Source organism: Podarcis bocagei (assembly GCF_964188305.1).
Source record: "Podarcis bocagei genome assembly, chromosome: 6".
Lineage (NCBI taxonomy): Eukaryota > Metazoa > Chordata > Lepidosauria > Squamata > Lacertidae > Podarcis > Podarcis bocagei.
In genome coordinates, this window is record NC_138130.1 from 100,867,512 (window position 1) to 100,887,108 (window position 19,597).

Sequence of the window (19,597 nt, forward strand, 5' to 3'; positions counted from 1 at the left end):
GTCGTGTATGAGAGAGTTAGCTAAAGATCCGTGTTCTGTTCTGTTCCTGTAAATAGTCCACTGTATATAATAAACACCTAACTACAAGTTCCTGTTTCCTGCTTTGTCTATCCTGTCTGCAGCCAAGTTGCCAATTGCTTCTGTGGATTCTGCGTTACTCTGCTAGGTCTGGCTAAGGTCCTGCAACTAGTCGGAAAGTTGCGAAACACCAATAGGTTTTGCCTATAGTCTTCTCCCTTGTTTCCCACAGGCATCTAGTTGGCCAATGTGAAAACAGGATGCTGGACTACACTGGGCCATTGGCCTGATACAGCAGGCTCTCCCTATGTTCTTATGTTAGCCAAGCCATTTCCCTATCAAGCTACTTTCCTATTTGCACAGATTTTATTTATTTATTTGTGTGTGTGCGCGCGCACAGAAGAGCATTCCACCAGTCCGAAGTTGCTCAGCCCAACCTCAACCAGGCCACAGCCTGTATTTCAGAATCTCTAGACTCTGTTCCCCATCAGAAGCACCGCACCTGCCTTACAGAAAGGCAGAAAGACTGGGTCAAATATGTATTGATGGACTGGGTTGCAAGCTTGATTGCTTATTCAGGAGAAAACCTGATTTCTCACCTATTTTCTCATAAATAGTGAGGAGTCTGAGAGAGGAACGGCTCAAAGTCTAAAAAAACCAGCAACATGCTAGGCTCTCATTAGAGCTGCAAAGGGAATGCCTAGCTGATCATTGTAAAAATCAGAAAACTCCCAACAGAAATGAGCATTTATTGCATGCCAGCTACCATACACAAAGTGCAACAAAACAACTCAGTCATTGCTTTGGACAGACATGGGGCGAGGTTTCTACAGCTCACCACTGTAGGGCCCAACCACTGAGAGCAGGAGAATATGCACGATTTAGGGTTCACAGACTTCTGCCTTTTAAAAAGGCACAGTTGAATTTACCACCCTGATGCCCCTCTTTCTCGTTTTCAGTCTGGATTTATTGTGGCTTATTTTATTTTTACTTTAGTTGTAGGACTAGTCGCTGTACCGTTTCTACTTTAGAGGAGTCTCGAAAGGCACTGCGGGATAATGTATTCTTCTGTTAATAGCGCTCACACGCAGTGTGAAAACTTGCACAAAGACTCCCAACAATTCCTCGTTCTGTGTAGACAAGCCAACTACCACAGCAGCTGTGTTAGAATCTAGCACTTCTCACATGCAACGTGCAGATGTTTAAATAGAAGCAGAAGAAAGGTTCCTGTTAAAGCATCCCCAGTTCCGAGGCGGGGTGCGGGAACGGGGAGAGAAGCATCTTTGAAAGGCTCTTGGCACATAACTACAGACTCCTTGATTGTCTAAGGAAGACTGCAAAGAGGAGAAGAAAAAAAGTTCACTTTCTAAATGGGGGTGTTCACAAGCCTGTTGGGTCCCACAGAATGAAGTGACTCATGCCCCTGCACAAATACCCAACTTTGTTAATAATACTATTTTTGTTCTGCCTTATCTATTCACCGCCTTCCCAGGAGTTTCGGAAAACCCTAAAGGAAGTTCGGAGAGAAGAATGGCTCTCACTTTACAGTCCTGTTTTTCATTTGTGGCAGGTTTTCTCAAAGGGTGAGAGTGATAGTTTTCAACCGTTTCAGACCTGGGGTCCCACAGTATCTGCAAGAAGAAATTAACCTACACACTCACCGTTTGTTTCTTTGTACTCGCCTTTCTTTCTGCATGTTTTATTTCCTTAGCCCTTTCACCCCCTTGCTGGAAAAAACACACCAAAAAATTGTGGGGTGCCATTGGTGTGACCCACTTTTAGGTCAGAATGTGAAATAACTTGTGGATTCTGATCCAATACTCCAAGGAGACTTGCAGCTTACTGAACACCTTCCTCTTTCAGCAAGCCTTTAAGCCAGGCTTCCCCAACCTTGGCCCTCCTGATATTTTTGGCCTACGACTCCCATGATCCCTAGCTAGCAGGATCAGTGGTCAGGGATGATGGGAATTGTAGTCTCAAAACATCTGGAGGGCTGAGGTTGAGGAAGCCTGCTTTAAGCTAATATCTTTTCCAATCTGTATCGGGATTGCTTTTAAGGTGCTTTAAATATGGGCTTATTGCTTTATCACTTGGTGTTCACTGTTCTGGGTTCCTTTCAGAAGAAGGGTGAGATATAAATTTAATAAATAAATAAAACCTGTAGTATTTAGTATCAGCTAGAATTCTACACTTCAGCACTGACCATCACTCTGCATATTGGCTGGAATGAATCAGGCATGTGTGAATTTTGCAATACCCCAAGGTTAACGCAGTCAACCTCCAATGTACAGAATATAATATCACAGGCAGCAACTTGGCAAAAACAGGAAAGAACTGCTTTTTAAAAAAACGTTTTAGCTCTTTGGGGCCATTATCTTGGCAGTAGATTTAGTTGTTTATTGCATTTTCTCACAGGATCACATGCTGTTTGAGGAAGGGGCCTCCATTTCCAATCAGGAAATATAAAGAGCTAGCAAATTTCCTCCTATATTTTGCCATGCTGTTGCAAATATGCTTATCTATGCATTAGTGAGCTTGATAGTAAGTTCTCTGTGCACTGCAGTTTGGGGGAACTTCTGATTAAGAAGTTTACCTTGCCTGCTGACAGCTTTGTGGTCCGGATTTGATTTTAGTCCATTTGCTTTTAACAAAATTTGATCAAACCCCACTCACCCCATTGCTAAGTTAAAACCACCTCCTTTAAGCCTGTGATCTCACCCATTTTTGTTCCCCTCCATTGCTCTTCCCACTGCCTTCTGTTGTTTGCTATGCCTCCACCCTCCAATTCCCCAACCTCGGCCTCAAGACAAAGTCTTTCTAATTTTCCTTCAGCCTGGATTCCTTCAGCCACCAGCTTTGTACCACAACATTCAAATGTGATCTACCATCCTCCTGCAAAGGGTAGCACGACGGTTGGGTGGGAACCCAATGTTCCATAGCCAGTAATTTACGTGACCAGGGCAGGTACTCAATTCTTTACCGGGTCCCAGCACTATACAAATGTTGGCGGATAATCTTGTAGGAGTGTAAACTGGGGATACACCTTCCCTGTACAAAGCGATTGGGATAATCCAGCAAGTTGAGAATGGCTGTGTGTTGAAATTTCACCTTCTGCTTGCTGTTGTACAGGGAGCTGGATGAGAAGCTGTATGGTAAAATAAGCAACAACTCTCTGTTGGAAGCAAGAGAGTCGCCTGCCTCTATTACTGACCCCCTTTTACATGTGTTCGGTGGCTGAAGGTGTTATACTGGGTAGGCGACTTTACTAACCCTCCCAAGAGACAGCCGGCTTCTCACTCGCACCCTGAAAACATGCTGAATTATTCCAAGCAGAAAAATGACACAGCAGTTGAATAGCTATAAATCATAGAATCATAGAGTTGGAATAGACCACAAGGGCCATCGAGTCCAACCCCCTGCCAAGTCTAAATGTTAGACTGCATATGCCCCTATCTCTCCCTGCTTCAGTTAAGCAACTGAAACCTCTCTCGGAAGAGGCACCCAAGTTCTGTTGAACTATTTATTTGATTGAAAATTAGTCGTTGATCGGGGGGGGGGGGGAAGTCTTGATTTTAGTTCAGGTCAGCAGATTACTCCATAATGTTCACTGCACAGTTTGCCCATTGAAAATAATCATGCATATCCCATGAAAAAGCTACTTGCGCCGAACAGCTCCAACACAGAATGGAAATGAAGTGACTAAAATGCATAACAGTTGCATGTTTTTACCCCTACTTCAAGGATTGTTGACGAATAGAAAAATATAGATTTCCTGGTTTTGAGTATTATCCAAAGACTGACTTGCGGGATGAAATTTAGTAGGAAAGTAAAATGGCCAAAAATGAAACATTGGCTACGTGGACTGATAGAAATAAGGAGCCCACTATCAGTTTCCTGGATCCAATTTTATGACACGTGTTTTTGGAAAAGCAAAACAAGGCTTGTCTTGCTTTTATGTCAACTTCAGTATAATGAAAACCAAAGAAAAAATTCAAGTACTGTATCTGAATACATTTGTACTGGTTCAATAATGGAGCCTACACTATAGTTTGAAGCTTCTGCATCTTTGGGGGGCGGGGCTAACTGAGCTCTGTACCCAATCCTTTACCCGGCCCCTTCAGATTAAAGTTAAAGAGACCCCTGACCATTAGGTCCAGTCGTGTCCGACTCTGGGGTTGCGGCGCTCATCTTGCTTTACTGGCCGAGGGAGCCGGCGTACAGCTTCTGGGTCATGTGGCCAGCATGACTAAGCTGCTTCTGGCGAACCAGAGCAGCACATGGAAACACCGTTTAGCTTCCCGCTGGAGCGGTACCTATTTATCTACTTGCACTTTGACGTGCTTTCGAACTGCTAGGTTGGCAGGAGCAGGGACTGAGCAACGGGAGCTCACCCCGTCACGGGGATTTGAACCGCTGACCTTCTGATCAGCAAGTCCTAGGCTCTGTGGTTTAACCCACAGCGCCACCCACGTCCCTTGAAGATTAGGACAAGTTAATTACGGGGCCTTCTGTATCTCACTGTACCTTCAAAGATGAAGTTAAACGGGGTGCTTAAGAGGGCATTTTCTGTGCAATACCTTGCACCAGGGACCACTCGATGACTATTGTTCAAGATGGCTTTTGGCCACAGCTTAAGGTATTTTAATCCCTTGGGCAGCCTTCCTCAATCTGGTGCCCTCCAGATGTTTTGCACTACAACTCGCACTGATCCCAGGTAGCATGGGCAATGGTCAGGGATGACAGAAGTTGTAGTTCATCTGGAGGGCAGCAGGTTGGGGAAGGATGTCCTAGCAGATGAATTATTTTTGTCTGCTGTTCTCTGCTATCTTAATAATATTTGTTCGCTGCTGCTGCTGCTGCTGCTGCTGAAGTATGCTGCCTCGGGCGCTTTAGCAATTAAGGCAGAAAAATGACATATAAATATCTTAATTAGTTTAACTGAAATCAAGAGTATGGTAGTTTTATTCCGCTTTCCCAGAAGGGTACATGGTGCTGAAGGGGGCACTTCTGGTCACAGGATTATGTAAAGCTACTCTAGATATCAGATGGTACATTGACATCTCACTTCAAAATTCCAAATTATTATAAGTTGTGCGCTGTTTGGTCCAGCAAAGTTAAGCAGGCCTCCGAGAATTTAGTTCAGTTCTCAGATCTTGACAGTAGGAATCTGGTTTTTAACACGTTATGCATTCATTTGTCACTTTATGCATGGAAGCAGGTTGCACCATAACAGTCCTTTTCATCATGCATATCAGCAATACCACGAGACAGTAAATGGTGAGAGCAGATGCTGCCATATACCTCTACTAAGGTCATTCTCAGAGCACTGACAGGTGAAGGCTCAATATCCACCAGCTGAACGGCATTAAAACTCTGAATGTCAAAGGTTGCACAAGGACAAAACACACACACACACACAAACACATACACACACACACACCAGTTAGAACTGCAAGGCAAACACAATTAGGCAAATATGGTTAGTCAGGGAAAACTCAGCCCACTGCCTTTTATATACCCTTGGACCTGATGTAAACAATGTGCTGGGATAGTCAGAGATACAAAATTAACTTATCTTTTGTTGAGGATGAAGTTAGAAAACACCTGAATTTCAAGGGCAAGTTTGTTGTTTTTAACAAGGCTTACTCATTTTTATCTGTCTTTCCCCTAATGCAACGCAGACCCAGATCCCTTCCCCCTTGCTAACTATGGTTTATCAAAAATCTGCAAAAAGAAAGGACTTTAAAAAAAACAACAACTTACACTTTGCTTAAATTGGAACTTTCTATTACCTTGGTGTAAGAAGCACAGAAAATTGCTCTTTAGCCACCTGGTGAGCTATTTGCTTAATGTGAACCTCTGCAAATATTTGGGGAGACAGTACGATTTGGAAAAAAAATATTTCCCATTATCAACCATTTCTTAAAACACGATAAATTTTTGCAAAACCCCTCCCAGCCTCCCCTGTATTTACGAATTATTCTCAACATAAAATAATTTTTTTTTGAGGACCTAAAACCTTAAAAAAAGGGCAGTAAGCAAGGGCTGACCACAAACAAGGAAAACACACAAGGCAAGGAAAACACTGGGATCGGTTACAGAGCTTTGTTGTACAGTTGCAAAGATTAATTAGACCTTCCGCTAGGTAAAGGTAAAGGGACCCCTGACCATTAGGTCCAGTCGTGGTCGACTCTGGGGTTGCGGCGCTCATCTTGCTTTATTGGCCGAGGGAGCCGGCATACAGCTTCCGGGTCATGTGGCCAGCATGACTAAGCCACTTCTGGCGAAGCAGAGCAGCGCATGGAAATGCCGTTTACCTTCCCACCGGAGCGGTACCTATTTATCTACTTGCACTTTGACGTGCTTTCGAACTGCTAGGTTGGCAGGAGCAGGGACCGAGCAACGGGAGTTCACCCCATCACAGGGATTCAAACCGCCGACCTTCTGATCAGCAAGTCCTAGGCTCTGTGGTTTAACCCACAGCGCCACCCACGTCCCAGACCTTCTGCTACCATACTCTAAAAATGTGTCTAAATGAACAGATGTCTTAATAAGCTTCAAATTCTAACCCACCAGTGCAACTGCTCAAATCCTACATGTGGGAGGGGATCCGGCCTCACCTTTCATCATGCATTCACCCCATACAACATTTGCATGTTGGACATAGGGAATGGCACGAATAGAATACAATCTATTGTACAGCTCAGTTTTGTGTGGGGCCAACAGGAAGAACTCGTGCTGGGCTCTAGACACCAAGGTCCCTACGGATATATTAAGTTGAATGTGCAGTATCGGGTGAGGAAGATACACCTTGAGTGGGGTAGGTTGGTATAATCCCAATCTCCCACCACTCATGGGATCTGAATGTTCGAAAAGGGGTAGAAAGGTAAAGGACCCCTGACAGTTAAGGCCAGTCGCGAACGACTCTGGGGTTGCGGCACTCATCTCACTTTACTAGCTGAGGGAGCTGACGTTTGTCAACAGACAGTTTTTCCGGGTCATGTGGCCAGCGGGACTAAGCCACTTCTGGCGAAACCAGAGCAGCGCACGGAAACGCCGTTTACCTTCCCGCCGGAGCAGTACCTATTTATCTACTTGCACTTTTGGGAGTGCTTTCAAACTGCTAGGTTGGCAGGAGCAGGGACCGAGCAACAGGAGCTCACCCCATCGCGGGGATTCGAACCGCCAACCTCCCTAGGCTCAGTGGTTAACGCCACAGCGCCACCCGCGTCCCTTGAAAAGGGGTAGCACTCATTAAATTTTGCTGTTGTCCAAAGCAACTATGTGCACTTGAGGCCACTCCTTTTAACAGGCTTAGCACACCTGACTCAGCGCACCTTAGCACACCTGGGTCACAATCCAGTGTTCCCTGTCTGCTGAAGAAAGGCTTAAAAAGGGTATGCGAGGTTGCAAAACTCTTGGACAGCACATCAGTGTGTTTCTCCCTGCAGAAGTATGGATTTTAGAATTTCTTGGGTCATGCCCAGGCAGACAACTGCACATGGCAATTTATTTGCACGTAGACCTTGTTCCCCTTACAAAAGCGGCTTCCCTGGATTGTGGCTCATTCAAAGCATTGACCAAGGGAGTGGAATTAATGTATTTTTAAAAATGCCCTTACGGTGTCACTGTCACAAGGCTGGAACTGGAAGGACTGCGGTTTATGAAACACGGAGTTCTCTTGCAAGAACAGCTGAAAATTGTAATCTCGCACTACCTGAAAGAGACAATGAATACATTTACAGGCATTTAATCCCTGATATTAAAGAGAGAATGTATGAGACAGAAAAACTGAAGAAACTGTAACACTGCAATAGTTAAGCCAACACCAGAAGTTCTGCAAGGTGCAGTACAACATTTAAAATGAAATCAACGAAAATACTGTAAGAACATCATTTAAAATACCAATAAAACAACAATGAATACTTACTGGATTTTTTTTTAAAAAAAACAATTTTGTAAAGGCCTGTCTAAAGAAAAAAAGTTTTCACAGGACATATGCAGAAAGGAGACATGGTTCCTGCCCAACCTTTAGTGGTAGGGGGTTCAAAAGAGCTGAGCCTGCCACACTGAAAGTTTGGCCCTAAGTGAAGACCAGCTGAACCTTGGGGGGGGGGGCACAAGGGAAAACACAGGAGGTGCCTGATCACAGGATCTCAGCCTTTCAAGTTGGAGCTTTTGGAACCAGGCCATCTTTAAGGTACTCTGGGTCCAAGCTGTTTAGGGCTTTTTGAATTAATGTAAATTCCTCAAACCTGGCCCAGCAGCAAACTGGCAATTTGCAATTGAAGAAGAAGAAGAAGAAGAGTTTGGATTTGATATCCCGCTTTATCACTACCCGAAGGAGTCTCAAAGCGGCTCACATTCTCCTTTCCCTTCCTCCCCCACAACAAACACTCTGTGAGGTGCGTGGGGCTGAGAGACTTCAGAGAAGTGTGACTAGCCCAAGGTCACCCAGCAGCTGCAGGTGGAGGAGCAGGGAAGCGAACCCGGTTCACCAGATTACGAGTCCACTGCTCTTAACCACCACACCACACTGGCTCTCAATTTGTATACAATTGCAATGTATACAGGATTTGTAGATGCCTGATGGCTGGAATGCATATTGATCTTAAACGGGAACATTATTCAGGAAACTTAAGAACGCATATATGATCCCAGAATCCAATGCAGCCACCTGTTCAATAGTGTGCGCCATCTTTATCAGGGTGTATTTTAATTCTTAAAACTCTACAAATTGGGTTGGAGTTGTAAGTGTCTGTTATTTATATCTATATTTTTAGAAACCGCAGAACATTAAGAGTGAAATGTAGTATCAGAAAGTCACAAGGCTTATGAAGAGACTAGAGAAGCCGGATTAAACCATCATGAGCTTGGGATATCCAAACATTTCACAGACAGCAAGGGTGGATTAACCACATCAGTATCAAATGCAATGCAGATAAAGTCTTATGTGGATTCCTCCAGTTGCCCTGTACAACTACAGTCCTGTGCAGAGGTGATTGGACAGAGCAGAGGTGATGCGTAATGGATAAATCCATTTGATGGATTGAAACTGCCAGCTAAGGGAGACTATATAAACATATCCTAGGAAAAACCAATGCTGCAAAATATTCCTCAAGGAGCATTGTAACTGCATTGTAAACAGTTACAGAACTTGAAACTGCTTTTAAACTATACTTGGAGGATTCCAGGCCAACTCTCATAACAGTGCAGAGCTCCAAGTCAAAGGGATAATGCTATTGTTGTAAGACAGGGAAGGCCAACTCCTAAGAGACTGCGATCTACTCACAGAATAAAAAACTGGCAGTGATCTACCAGTTTCTTTTTAGGGAGGAAAGTCCCATTTTTTAAGGGTTCAGGGCAAAGTTGTTGTCTTTTTTTAGGGAGGAAAGTCCCTTTTTTTAGGGGTTCAGGTCAACGTTGAGCCAGATTTTACCACCGCTAACGAAAGGGAGCCAGCGATCGACTGCAATCCACCAAAACCTTGTGGGGAGCTACCAGTAGATCGCGATCGACCTGTTGGACATCCCTGTTGTAAGAAATGGAGTAGGGGGTGGCGATGTCAGGTTTTCACTCCGAATTATTCCCAGGTATATGAAACTGCCTTATATAGATTCAGGCCACTGCGCCAGCCAGCCAGCGCTTAATCTGGTTGGCAGCAGTTCTCCTCTGTTGCAGGAAGACATGTCTCTCAGCTCTGCCACCATAGATGTTTAACTGACACCACGGACAGAACCTCAGACTGCCTGCATTTAAAGCTCACTATTAAGTGTTAAATCACTACCTTACCAAGCGCTGGCCATCTCCATAATGCTGGCCTCTCTGCCCCCACCACCCGTTTTCATGGTGGCTAGTATTAACACTGTGGTGGTGCAGTATTCTACTTCCCTGGTTGTGACCTCTTCAGGCTCCTCCCATTTTCGAAAAAAAGGTCACAGGGCCCACCCTGTCACAACTATTTTGGAACACAGACAAAAAAACTAGTTTGCTGAAAAACTTACCCGACTGGAAGTTTCCAAAAGAAACTGGAATGTGCTTTGTACAGCTTGGCATACTTCTAATTCAGTCCTGCTGAATGCCATTAAATAATCCTTAAGGTGATCACATACATTCCCATCAAGAGCCTGTATTAAAATAGAAGCAAAAAAGAAAAATCCTATTCATGCTCAAATGGTGGAGTGAATATCCGCTATCTAAATAAAATGCATTTATTCACCTTCATGCTTGGTCATCTTGGGCTCATACGCATCCCCCAACAGAACTGAAATTGCTATCTATTCCCACTAGCTGGCACTAAAGAGTATTCCAAAAGCCAATAGGGGCTAATAAAAACACTTTTTTTGCATTTTCACAAAGGAGATGTACCTATAACATATATTGGAGATATCAGGTCTGAATAATATATTTAGCTTAGAAAGGTTGCATTTCATCCGCAGAAGTGATTGTCCCCGCAAGAAACACACAATTCCTATTCGATTAACCATTTGCTTTCTTAACAAATGCTTTTACTTGAAAGAGTAATAATATTTAAGGATACTCTAATTGCTAATAAATTGTAGTTGACTAGTCACAGAAAATAATAGGTGAAGGACCCCTGGACAGTTAAGTCCAGTCAAAGGCGACTATGGAGTTGTGGCACTCATCTCGTTTTCAGGCCGAGGGAGCCAGTGTTTGTCCACAGACAGCTTTCTGGGTCATGTGGCCAGCAGGACTAAACTGCTTATGGTGCAACGGGACACCGTGATGGAAACCAGAGCGCACGGAAATGCCATTTACCTTCCCACCACAACGGTACCTATTTATTTGAACTGATGTGCTTTTGAACTGCTAAGTTGGCAGGAGCTGGGACAGAGCAACGGGAGCTCACCCTGTTACGGGGATTCGAACCGCTGACCTTCTGAAAAAGAACACCCCTTAATCATGTGGCCTTAGAAATTGGATTTTTGACCAGGATGCCAACCAAGACAGCAACCATCATTGCCACCTGTTCCTCTAACTTGGTACCCTCAAATTAAGGCCAATCACTCAAGGCCCCATTACCTTGAGACTCTGACCTTCCCATAACTTATGCAGGGCCTTTGTAGAACTAAGATTCCTTGGCATATTTAAAGGGGAGATATCAGGAAATTCCCCATATGGATCGCAAATGTATAAATGGATACAATCAGGTAGAGGTCATCACATGCTATCTGCACCAATTGTTAGCTGGCTTCCAGGTCAATCCACACAGGAAGTGACAGTTGAACTCCTAGCAGAGAAACATCTATATATTACACACCAGGTAGCCAAATTTGCACCGGCAGCCAAGAAGCTCCGTTCCAGCTATGTGAATGCACTCCAGTTTTAAAATCTAATGTTGTAAATTTCCTTTTTATGTTGTAAACTGCTACAGGTTACATTGTATGATTTTAGAAGAAGGTTTTCCCTTTTATTCTCTGTCGTCCATTGTAAAGGCCTTTGGCTACATACAATAAAATTGACTCCCTCACTTACTCCTATGCCCATTGCGATAGCTTCTGCCACTTGGCAGAGAATTATCGGAGGTTGTCAAAGTGAAAATGTATGCAGTGCTATTTCTAGATATGCAAGAGAATTATCCGTAGCTAGCATGTTTGCAGCTTTCTCATTTCACCTACTGCATTTAAAGATGTTGGTATCTCTCAAGTTCAGTGTAAAGTGGTTGTCAACACATCCCTGGATCATGCGAGAAGTTAATTAAACAGGAGAACATTCATGCTGACATTCAGCATATATGAACTGAACTACTGCTTTAATTGTAACCAGCTGAGATAAAGCAGGGACTCTAAAGATTTTTTTTAATTCACGGCAAGCAAGAGATACGAAGCAAGTATACAGCCATGGTAGGGAGCGCCTTAGGAGCAATATAAACTTACTTGCTAAGTGAAAATCCGAGAACTGCTCAGAAAGGAAAAAGCTAACAATGTGTGAATAGGCATAATGTAATTTATATCACACTTCCATCAGGGTTGTAATGGCTGATTTTGACTGGCCACAAAACCATTCGCATTATATAACAAAAGGCAGAGGGCCGAAGGAGCGTCTCCACCCCCATTGTCCATTGTCCTCATTGACACTGAGGTCCAGCGCCGAGGGCCTTCTGGCGGTTCCCTCCCTGTGAGAAGCAAAGTTGCAGGGAAGCAGGCAGAGGGCCTTCTCGGTGGTGGCGTCTGCCCTGTGGAACGCCCTCCCACCAGATGTCAAGGCAATAAACAACTATTTTACTTTTAAAAGACAACTGATGGCGGACCTGTTTAGGGAAGTTTTTTATGTCTGATGCTGTATTGCGTTGAGGCTATGGGAGTTCACATCACCATGATGGCATCTCAAACACACTTTCCCCTTAGGAATGAGTGGCAGACAGTGGCAGCAGAGGTTGGATGGCCATCTGTCACGGAAGCTTCAGTTGAGATTCCTGCAGTGCAAAGGGTTGGACTAGATGACTCTCAGGGTCCCTTCCAACTCTACATTTCTACAATTTATATAGGAGGGAAAGGTGCATGCTTAGAGACATCATAGAATCAGAGACCTGCAATAGACAGAAGCTTCTAGGGCAGTGGAAGAGATTATTGCAAGGCATAGCCCATTGACTAAGTCATTTAAAAGTATCTAGTTTAGCTTATATGCCTGTTGTCTTTGTCCATGGAGTTTTCTTGGCAGGGATACTGGAGTGGCTTGCCGGTTCCTGCTCCAGGTGGATCACGTTTGGTCAAAATTCTCCACTAGGACCTGTCCATCTTGGGTGGCTCTGCACGGCATAGCTCATAGCTTCTCTGAGTTATTCAAGCCCCTTCACCACGGCAAGGCAGTGATCCATGAAGGAGAGTCCCATGGACTTGAGAGTCCCATGGACTGCAAGAAGATCAAACCTATCCATTCTGAAGGAAATCAGGCCTGAGTTCTCACTGGAAGGACAGATCCTGAAGCTGAGGCTCCAATACTTTGGCCAGCTCATGAGAAGAGAAGACTCCCTGGAAAAGATCCTGATGCTGGGAACGATGGAGGGCACAAGGAGAAGGGGACGGCAGAGGACGAGATGGTTGGACAGTGTTCTCGAAGCTACCAGCATGAGTCTGACCAAACTGTGGGAGGCAGTGGAAGACAGGAGTGCCTGGCATGCTCTGGTCCAGGGGGTCACGAAGAGTTGGACACGACTAAACGACAAGTTTAGCTTATGTCAGGAACAATTTCTTGTACAAATGACTGAAGAAGTAAACAAATATATTTGCTTTGCTAACTTAGTTGGATTCCCCACCTCCCACCCCAGTACGTGAACACTACTTGCTTTTAAAACAACTGCTGTTCTACAAACTCATTTAGAGGAAGGCTAAGAGTTTAAGGAAGATAAGAGCTTCATCAAGCGGTATAATATAAACCGCATCAACTGCCTGCTTCCTAAATCTGAGACAGAACCAATCATCAGTGGTTTGGGGTTTCAAAAATCCATAGGACTTTCAGGAAGTGAAACCAACAGCTTCAAGAGAAATGGCAGGTGTTTCTTTTTTTAACAGCAGGCTTAAATTCCAGTGGGACTTGTACTGTTTTATCATGACTTCAAATACTGTTTTAATGTGCTTTCTAGCTTTTCCTCCTTGACATAGGCAAAGTTCCTGCTCAAATCTTCAACAGCTGCATAAGAGCAACTATGCACAGGATAGCAGTTCTGCTATAAAGTCTTAGAATCACAGGGACAATCCTAGAATTCATACTGCCCTGTGCATGATTCTGCTTCCAGCGCCAATGGAAGAACTAACTTTTTCTCCCAACGGACAAAGTGGCATCACATGGTCAAATGTTCTATCTATATATTTAATCAAACCTATTCGAGAAGATAGGTAGCCGTGTTGGTCTGCCATAGTCAAAATAAAAAAATTCCTTCCAGTAGCACCTTAAAGACCAACTAAGTTAGTTCTTGGTATGAGCTTTATCTGAAGAAGTGTGCATGCACACGAAAGCTCATACCAAGAACTAACTTAGTTGGTCTTTAAGGTGCTACTGGAAGGAATTTTTTTATTTTGACTATTCGAGAAGACTCCCTGGAAAAGACCCTGATGTTGGGAAAGATTGAGGGCACAAGGAGAAGGGGACGACAGAGGATGAGATGGTTGGACAGTGTTCTCAAAGCTACCAGCATGAGTTTGACCAAACTGGGGGGGCAGTGGAAGACAGGAGTGCCTGGCGTGCTCTGGTCCAGGGGGTCACGAAGACTCAGACATGACTAAACGACTAAACAACAACATTCCTTTTAAGAGCATGCAAGCTTTTGAGTTACAGAAACACCCTGGATTAAGAGAAAAATAATGTTCTCTAATTGTTAACTGGCAAACTCACACCAGAAGAACACTCACTAAAAAGGCATCTGTCTTGTATCTTTTACTCTCTAGGACCTATTGCTTCATATACCTGCACTGGTGTAAAATGATTCAACGTCCTACAAGAAATGGTACCACACAAGCCTTTATTGTGCTGACTCTCCTTGGCGATGAGCCTCAGCACTCAGTAGGCACAATTTTGTGCTAGTGTTTTAGAAGCCCCTGGTTCTGCCTGCTTCTCTTATTCTGTCCCTATAACCCGCTTTTTGTACAAATTATACTTGGGCAGAGGGCACACGGGTGGCGCTGTGGATTGAACCACAGAGCCTAGGACTTGCCGATCAGAAGGTCAGCAGTTCGAAACCCCGCAATGGGGTGAGCTCCCGCTGTTCAGTCCCTGCTCCTGCCAACCTAGCAGTTCGAAAGCATGTCAAAGTGCAAGTAGATAAATAGGTACCACTCCAGTGGGAAGGTAAATGGCATTTCCGTGTGCTGCTCTGGTTCTCCAGAAGCGGCTTAGTCATGCTGGATACAGTGGTGCCTCGCAAGACGAAATTAATTCGTTCCGCGAGTTTTTACGTCTAGCGAATTTTTCGTCTTGCGAAGCACGAAATCCCATAGGAATGCATTGAAATTCAATTAATGCGTTCCTATGGCCAAAAAAAGTCCAAACAAAGCCAAATTTGGTACAACAAGAGTTTATTAAGTGCTCTTTAAAGTCACACATACTGTAAAGAGCATTTCAAAAATTGAAGGAACAATAAATTAAGTTTCTAAACATGACAGAAAAACATTTAAAAATCAACAAAGTGTACAGTACATTTTCTAAGACTCTGGGGGACAACTCGAAGAAGGTTCCTCTTCCACTCTTTGCTTCTTGCTGAATAACCCCCTCCTCAACTGTTCCCCCAGCCACCCACCACACAGAAATTCAAATCCAGATTTTTTTTAAAAAAAACAGCAGAGTGGCCCAATGGTCACAGAAAATCATAAAAATGCAGAAAAAAACCACAAGCTTCCAGATTCTTGCAAACCCCTCCCCAACACCAAGTCCTTGAATTCCAAACACCCCAACCCAAAATCCAACCCCCCCCCAAAAAAAAGTTTTAAAAGTTTAAAATAAGTTTTGGAAAAGCTTCAAAAATACCAAAGTCTTCAAAAACCTCAAAAAAGGCTACCACACCGCGTTCTATGAGTTGCTCCTCGAAGTCAAGTCGCAACTGTATTAACGGTGTTAAGAAAAAGGAAACAAACTTGCAAGATGTTTTCGTTTTTCGTCTTGCGAAGCAAGCCCATAGGGAAATTCATCTTGCGAAGCAGCTCAAAAAACGGAAAACCCTTTCGTCTAGCGAGTTTTCCGTCTTGCGAGGCATTCGTCTTGCGGGGCACCACTGTACATGACCCAGAAGCTGTACGCCGGCTCCCTCGGCCAATAAAGCGAGATGAGCGCTGCAACCCCAGAGTCGGCCACGACTGGACCTAATGGTCAGGGGTCCCTTTACCTTTATACTTGGGAAGGGACACAACATGGGATGGCTACAGCACCATGTGTCGCTGTAGTGGTGCGACACCAACTTAAGACTGGCCTGGTGAACTACACAGCGAGCAAACCGCTCAAATAACAAGAAGGAAAAGGTTTATATTCCTGAAAAACACAGTCTTGATCTTATTACCATGTCAACGGAACTGTTACTGCTTAGGACAATTTTTGTATTTAATGGAATTTCCAGTTTAACAGTTTCTGGACATTAATAATGAACTTAACATACCTTAACTCTGCTGAGATCAGCAGCAACACTCTGACTAGCAGAAAATATGAGGGGTGGCCAACACTTTCTTTTTTTAGGAAGGATGAACAGGAAAAGCTCATTGCTAGTAGCTGCATTCCACACCAATTCGGTCTCTTAGCAAAGTGTATTTGTTACATATTTTAGACGCTTCTCCCGGCAGCAAATCAAAAGCCTCACACATCACTTACTAGGGATCTACTCTTCTCCTCACCTCCCCCAAGCTAGAATTTTAGTTGTTTTTTGGCAGAAACCTCAAACAGTTCAGCCTAATGGTACATATTTGTTATGGAAAGTTTGAGCCTGGACAGTCAATTTCTGGGCAACTGAAAAGAGTGCCTTATAATGGAAAGAGTAGAGCACTTTGAACTGGCATGTTTGTGGCCCAAAGTAAAACAGATACTTGCTTCACCTTTTAGACAACCTCAAGTGTCTTCCAACAATCAAGACTTTTAAAAAGTGTGCATCTAGTCATAGATTGCACCATAGGTGGGATTCTTTTGGAGACCATACTATTTCCCCTCAAGCATTTTAAGGTATTATATCAAAAGTTTAGAGTTTTAGGGAAACACAGTTGCAAGGGACTCCAGCAATCATTTAGTTCGTAAGATGGGCTATCCCATACCTCAAGCACTCTAAAGGTAAAGGAACCCCTGACCATTAGGTCCAGTCGCAGACGACTCTGGGGTTGCAGCACACATCTTGCTTTATTGGCCGAGGGAGCCGGCGTACAGCTTCCAGGTCATGTGGCCAGCAGGACTAAGCAGCTTCTGGCGAACCAGAGCAGCGCAAGGAAACGCCGTTTACCTTCCCGCCGGAGTGGTACCTATTTATCTACTTGTACTTTGACGTGCTTTTGAACTGCTAGGTGGGCAGGAGCAGGGACTGAGCAACGGGAGCTCACCCCGTCGCGGGGATTCGAACCGCCGACCTTCTGATCGGCAAGCCCTAGCCTCTGTGGTTTAACCCACAGCACCACCTGCGTCCCTAAGGCACTCTAGCAAGTTCCTATCCAGCTTTATCATTTCAGAATAAGAGACCTTTGTGTGGGTAACATGTACACCGAGGAATTGCTGCAATCATACGTACCTCTGAATAGTGTCATAAAATGATCTTGAGACGAAGATTTATAAAACAATTAAAAAAACACACAAAAATTACAGTAGATCACGAGATAGCATGGAAAACCTTTTCCTTAACTGTCGCCTGGTGGCAAAGCTAGCATTTGAGGGTTAACACAGAAGGTGCTTGGTGAATCTCTACTGGAAGAGCATTCCACAAGACTGGGCCAACCATACGGAAGGCTCAGTTTCATGCTGATGTCAAATGAGCCTCACCCACTGGGGACAAACAGTGATGCTCCTACAGGTGATTTCAGTGATGGAGCGGTTCTGGGTTGCCTAAGGCAAGTTGCTCAGGGCTTTGTAAGTGAACACAAGGACACTGAAGCTGGCTTGACAGTAAATTTGACAGCCAGTGCAGATGTTTGAACAACTGAAAATCTATGGACATTAAAAAGCAATAGGTGTTGTTCTTTTCTGAAATTTTCTCTGCTTGGTAAAATGTTAAGCCACAAAAAAGCACCCAAGATGGTCTTTTTTAACCGATTTATGTTGTTGTTGTTTAGTCATTTAGTCGTGTCCGACTCTTCGTGACCCCCTGGACCAGAGCACGCCAGGCACTTCTGTCTTCCACTGCCTCCCGCAGTTTAGTCAAACTCATGCTGGTAGCTTCGAGAACACTATCCAACCACCTCGGCCTCTGTCGTCCCCTTCTCCTTGTGCTCTCCATCTTTCCCAACATCAGGGTCTTTTCCAGGGAGTCTTCTCTTCTCAGGAGGTGGCCAAAGTATTGGAGTCTCAGCTTCATGATCTGTCCTTCCAGTGAGCACTCAGGGCTGATTTCCTTCAGAATGGAGATGTTTGATCTTCTTGCAGTCCATGGGACTCTCAAGAGTCTCCTCCAGCACCATAATTCAAAAGCATCAATTCTTCGGTGATCAGCCTTCTTTATGGTCCAGCTTTCACTTCCATACATCACTACTGGGAAAACCATAGCTTTAACTATACGGACCTTTGTTGGCAAGGTGATGTCTCTGCTTTATCAGTTTATATAACCGATTTATAGGTATAGATAAATAGCAATACAATTTTCAGTCTCTTTTGCTCCATCCACCCCCCCCCCATGCACTTCCTTCAGCCTTGAAGAGCTATCCTGTCTCTTGACCAAGCCATTTCCCTTCTCTCTAAATCCACTAGGGAGAATCTGTTTCACTCAGATGTTTTACACTGTGTCCAGTACTGATCAGAGTCTGCAATGCTAGCAAAGCTGTATTACTGGATATTTCTCACCTTTCAAAACATGTTCCTAGCCCTATCTTTAATCCTTATAGCTGCTCTGTCTTTCACTGGAGAACAGTTCCGAAATATCATTCTGATTTGGAATCTTTTAACTTACAAACTAACATTAGGGGCAGATCAATGAGGAGGCAAATGGGGTGTTTGCTCCAGGCTTCTAGGCAAGCAAGCAGCCAAGCCAAGGACAGCCGCTCCCCTAATTGTTTCAGACAGATCCTGGAGACCAAATACAATATTTTGCCTCTTAGGAGAAAAGAGTTATATAAAAGATGGGTAGGGATGTGGTAGCAATAGTGGTGAGGACACATTATAAAAGGCTAAGGTTTCCTTTGGATCCCCAAAGTCTAGAAATGACCTGTTTGACAAATCACATGGGTCTGTTTGAAAGGCATGCCACAAGATTGAAGCAATCACCCGGTTATCAGCAATCTGCTCTCATCTCCAGGGCAGGGTGTTTCACAGGGGCTTCCTTCAACATTCAGTAACGCAAAGAACAACAAAACTGCCTCTGTGAAATCAATGCCAAAACTGTTGCGGGAAATAACCATGAACTCCTACCGGCTGGGCTGAATTTTAAACAGATAAGATAGACAGATAGATAGATAGATGCAGGGCACTGTAAAAGTAGTTAATAAATTCTGAAATCTGCACATCGGGGAGAAATGAAAGAATATGTTATGCCACCAAGCTGTGACTGAGTAAGGGAACAGGGGCTGTCACAGCAGAGGCTAAAGAGAAGAAATGAAATGGAGAAGATGACATGTGTGTGTGTTTTAAACACCCCTTTGGGAAAGAGGAAATATATCATCCATTGAAGATTTATAGTGAATCTATTTTATTTATTTTTAAATAATTTGTTTTATGTACCACCAAATCCCAGGGGCTTGTGAAAAGGACTGCAGTATGTATTACACAGTTTAAAAACCTGAGCTGACAGACAAATGAGTTCAGGGCACGCTCCTCTGCCCCTCCTTTCCTTGATTTAACCCTCCCTCTAAATAAAGCAATTAAAATTAGAAAATTAATTACTGTATGTTAGTGAAATGCAAGCAAGGCATGTGGGGGATTTCCAGGTTATTATCTTTCTTTCTTTTTACTGTAT

At 43.9% G+C, this 19,597-nt stretch overlaps 1 protein-coding gene and 1 long non-coding RNA gene across 6 annotated transcripts in view; one reads left to right on the top strand and one right to left on the bottom strand.

Annotated features, from left to right (window-relative positions):
- The window catches only part of LOC308588838, a 407,342-nt gene that overhangs the window by 57,830 nt on the left and 329,915 nt on the right, over positions 1-19,597 (top strand). The gene's annotated exons all lie outside the window — the stretch shown is intronic.
- FCHSD2 (FCH and double SH3 domains 2) overlaps positions 1-19,597 on the bottom strand; it is a 153,246-nt gene that overhangs the window by 40,615 nt on the left and 93,034 nt on the right. For all 5 annotated transcript variants that reach the window (XM_081197350.1, XM_081197351.1, XM_081197347.1 and 2 more), the window contains exons 9-10: positions 10,023-10,145; positions 7,640-7,735 (exon numbers count right to left, since the gene is read on the bottom strand). In XM_081197350.1, the coding sequence (XP_081053476.1) occupies positions 7,640-7,735; positions 10,023-10,145 (219 nt within the window). The remainder of the gene's footprint in view (positions 1-7,639; positions 7,736-10,022; positions 10,146-19,597) is intronic.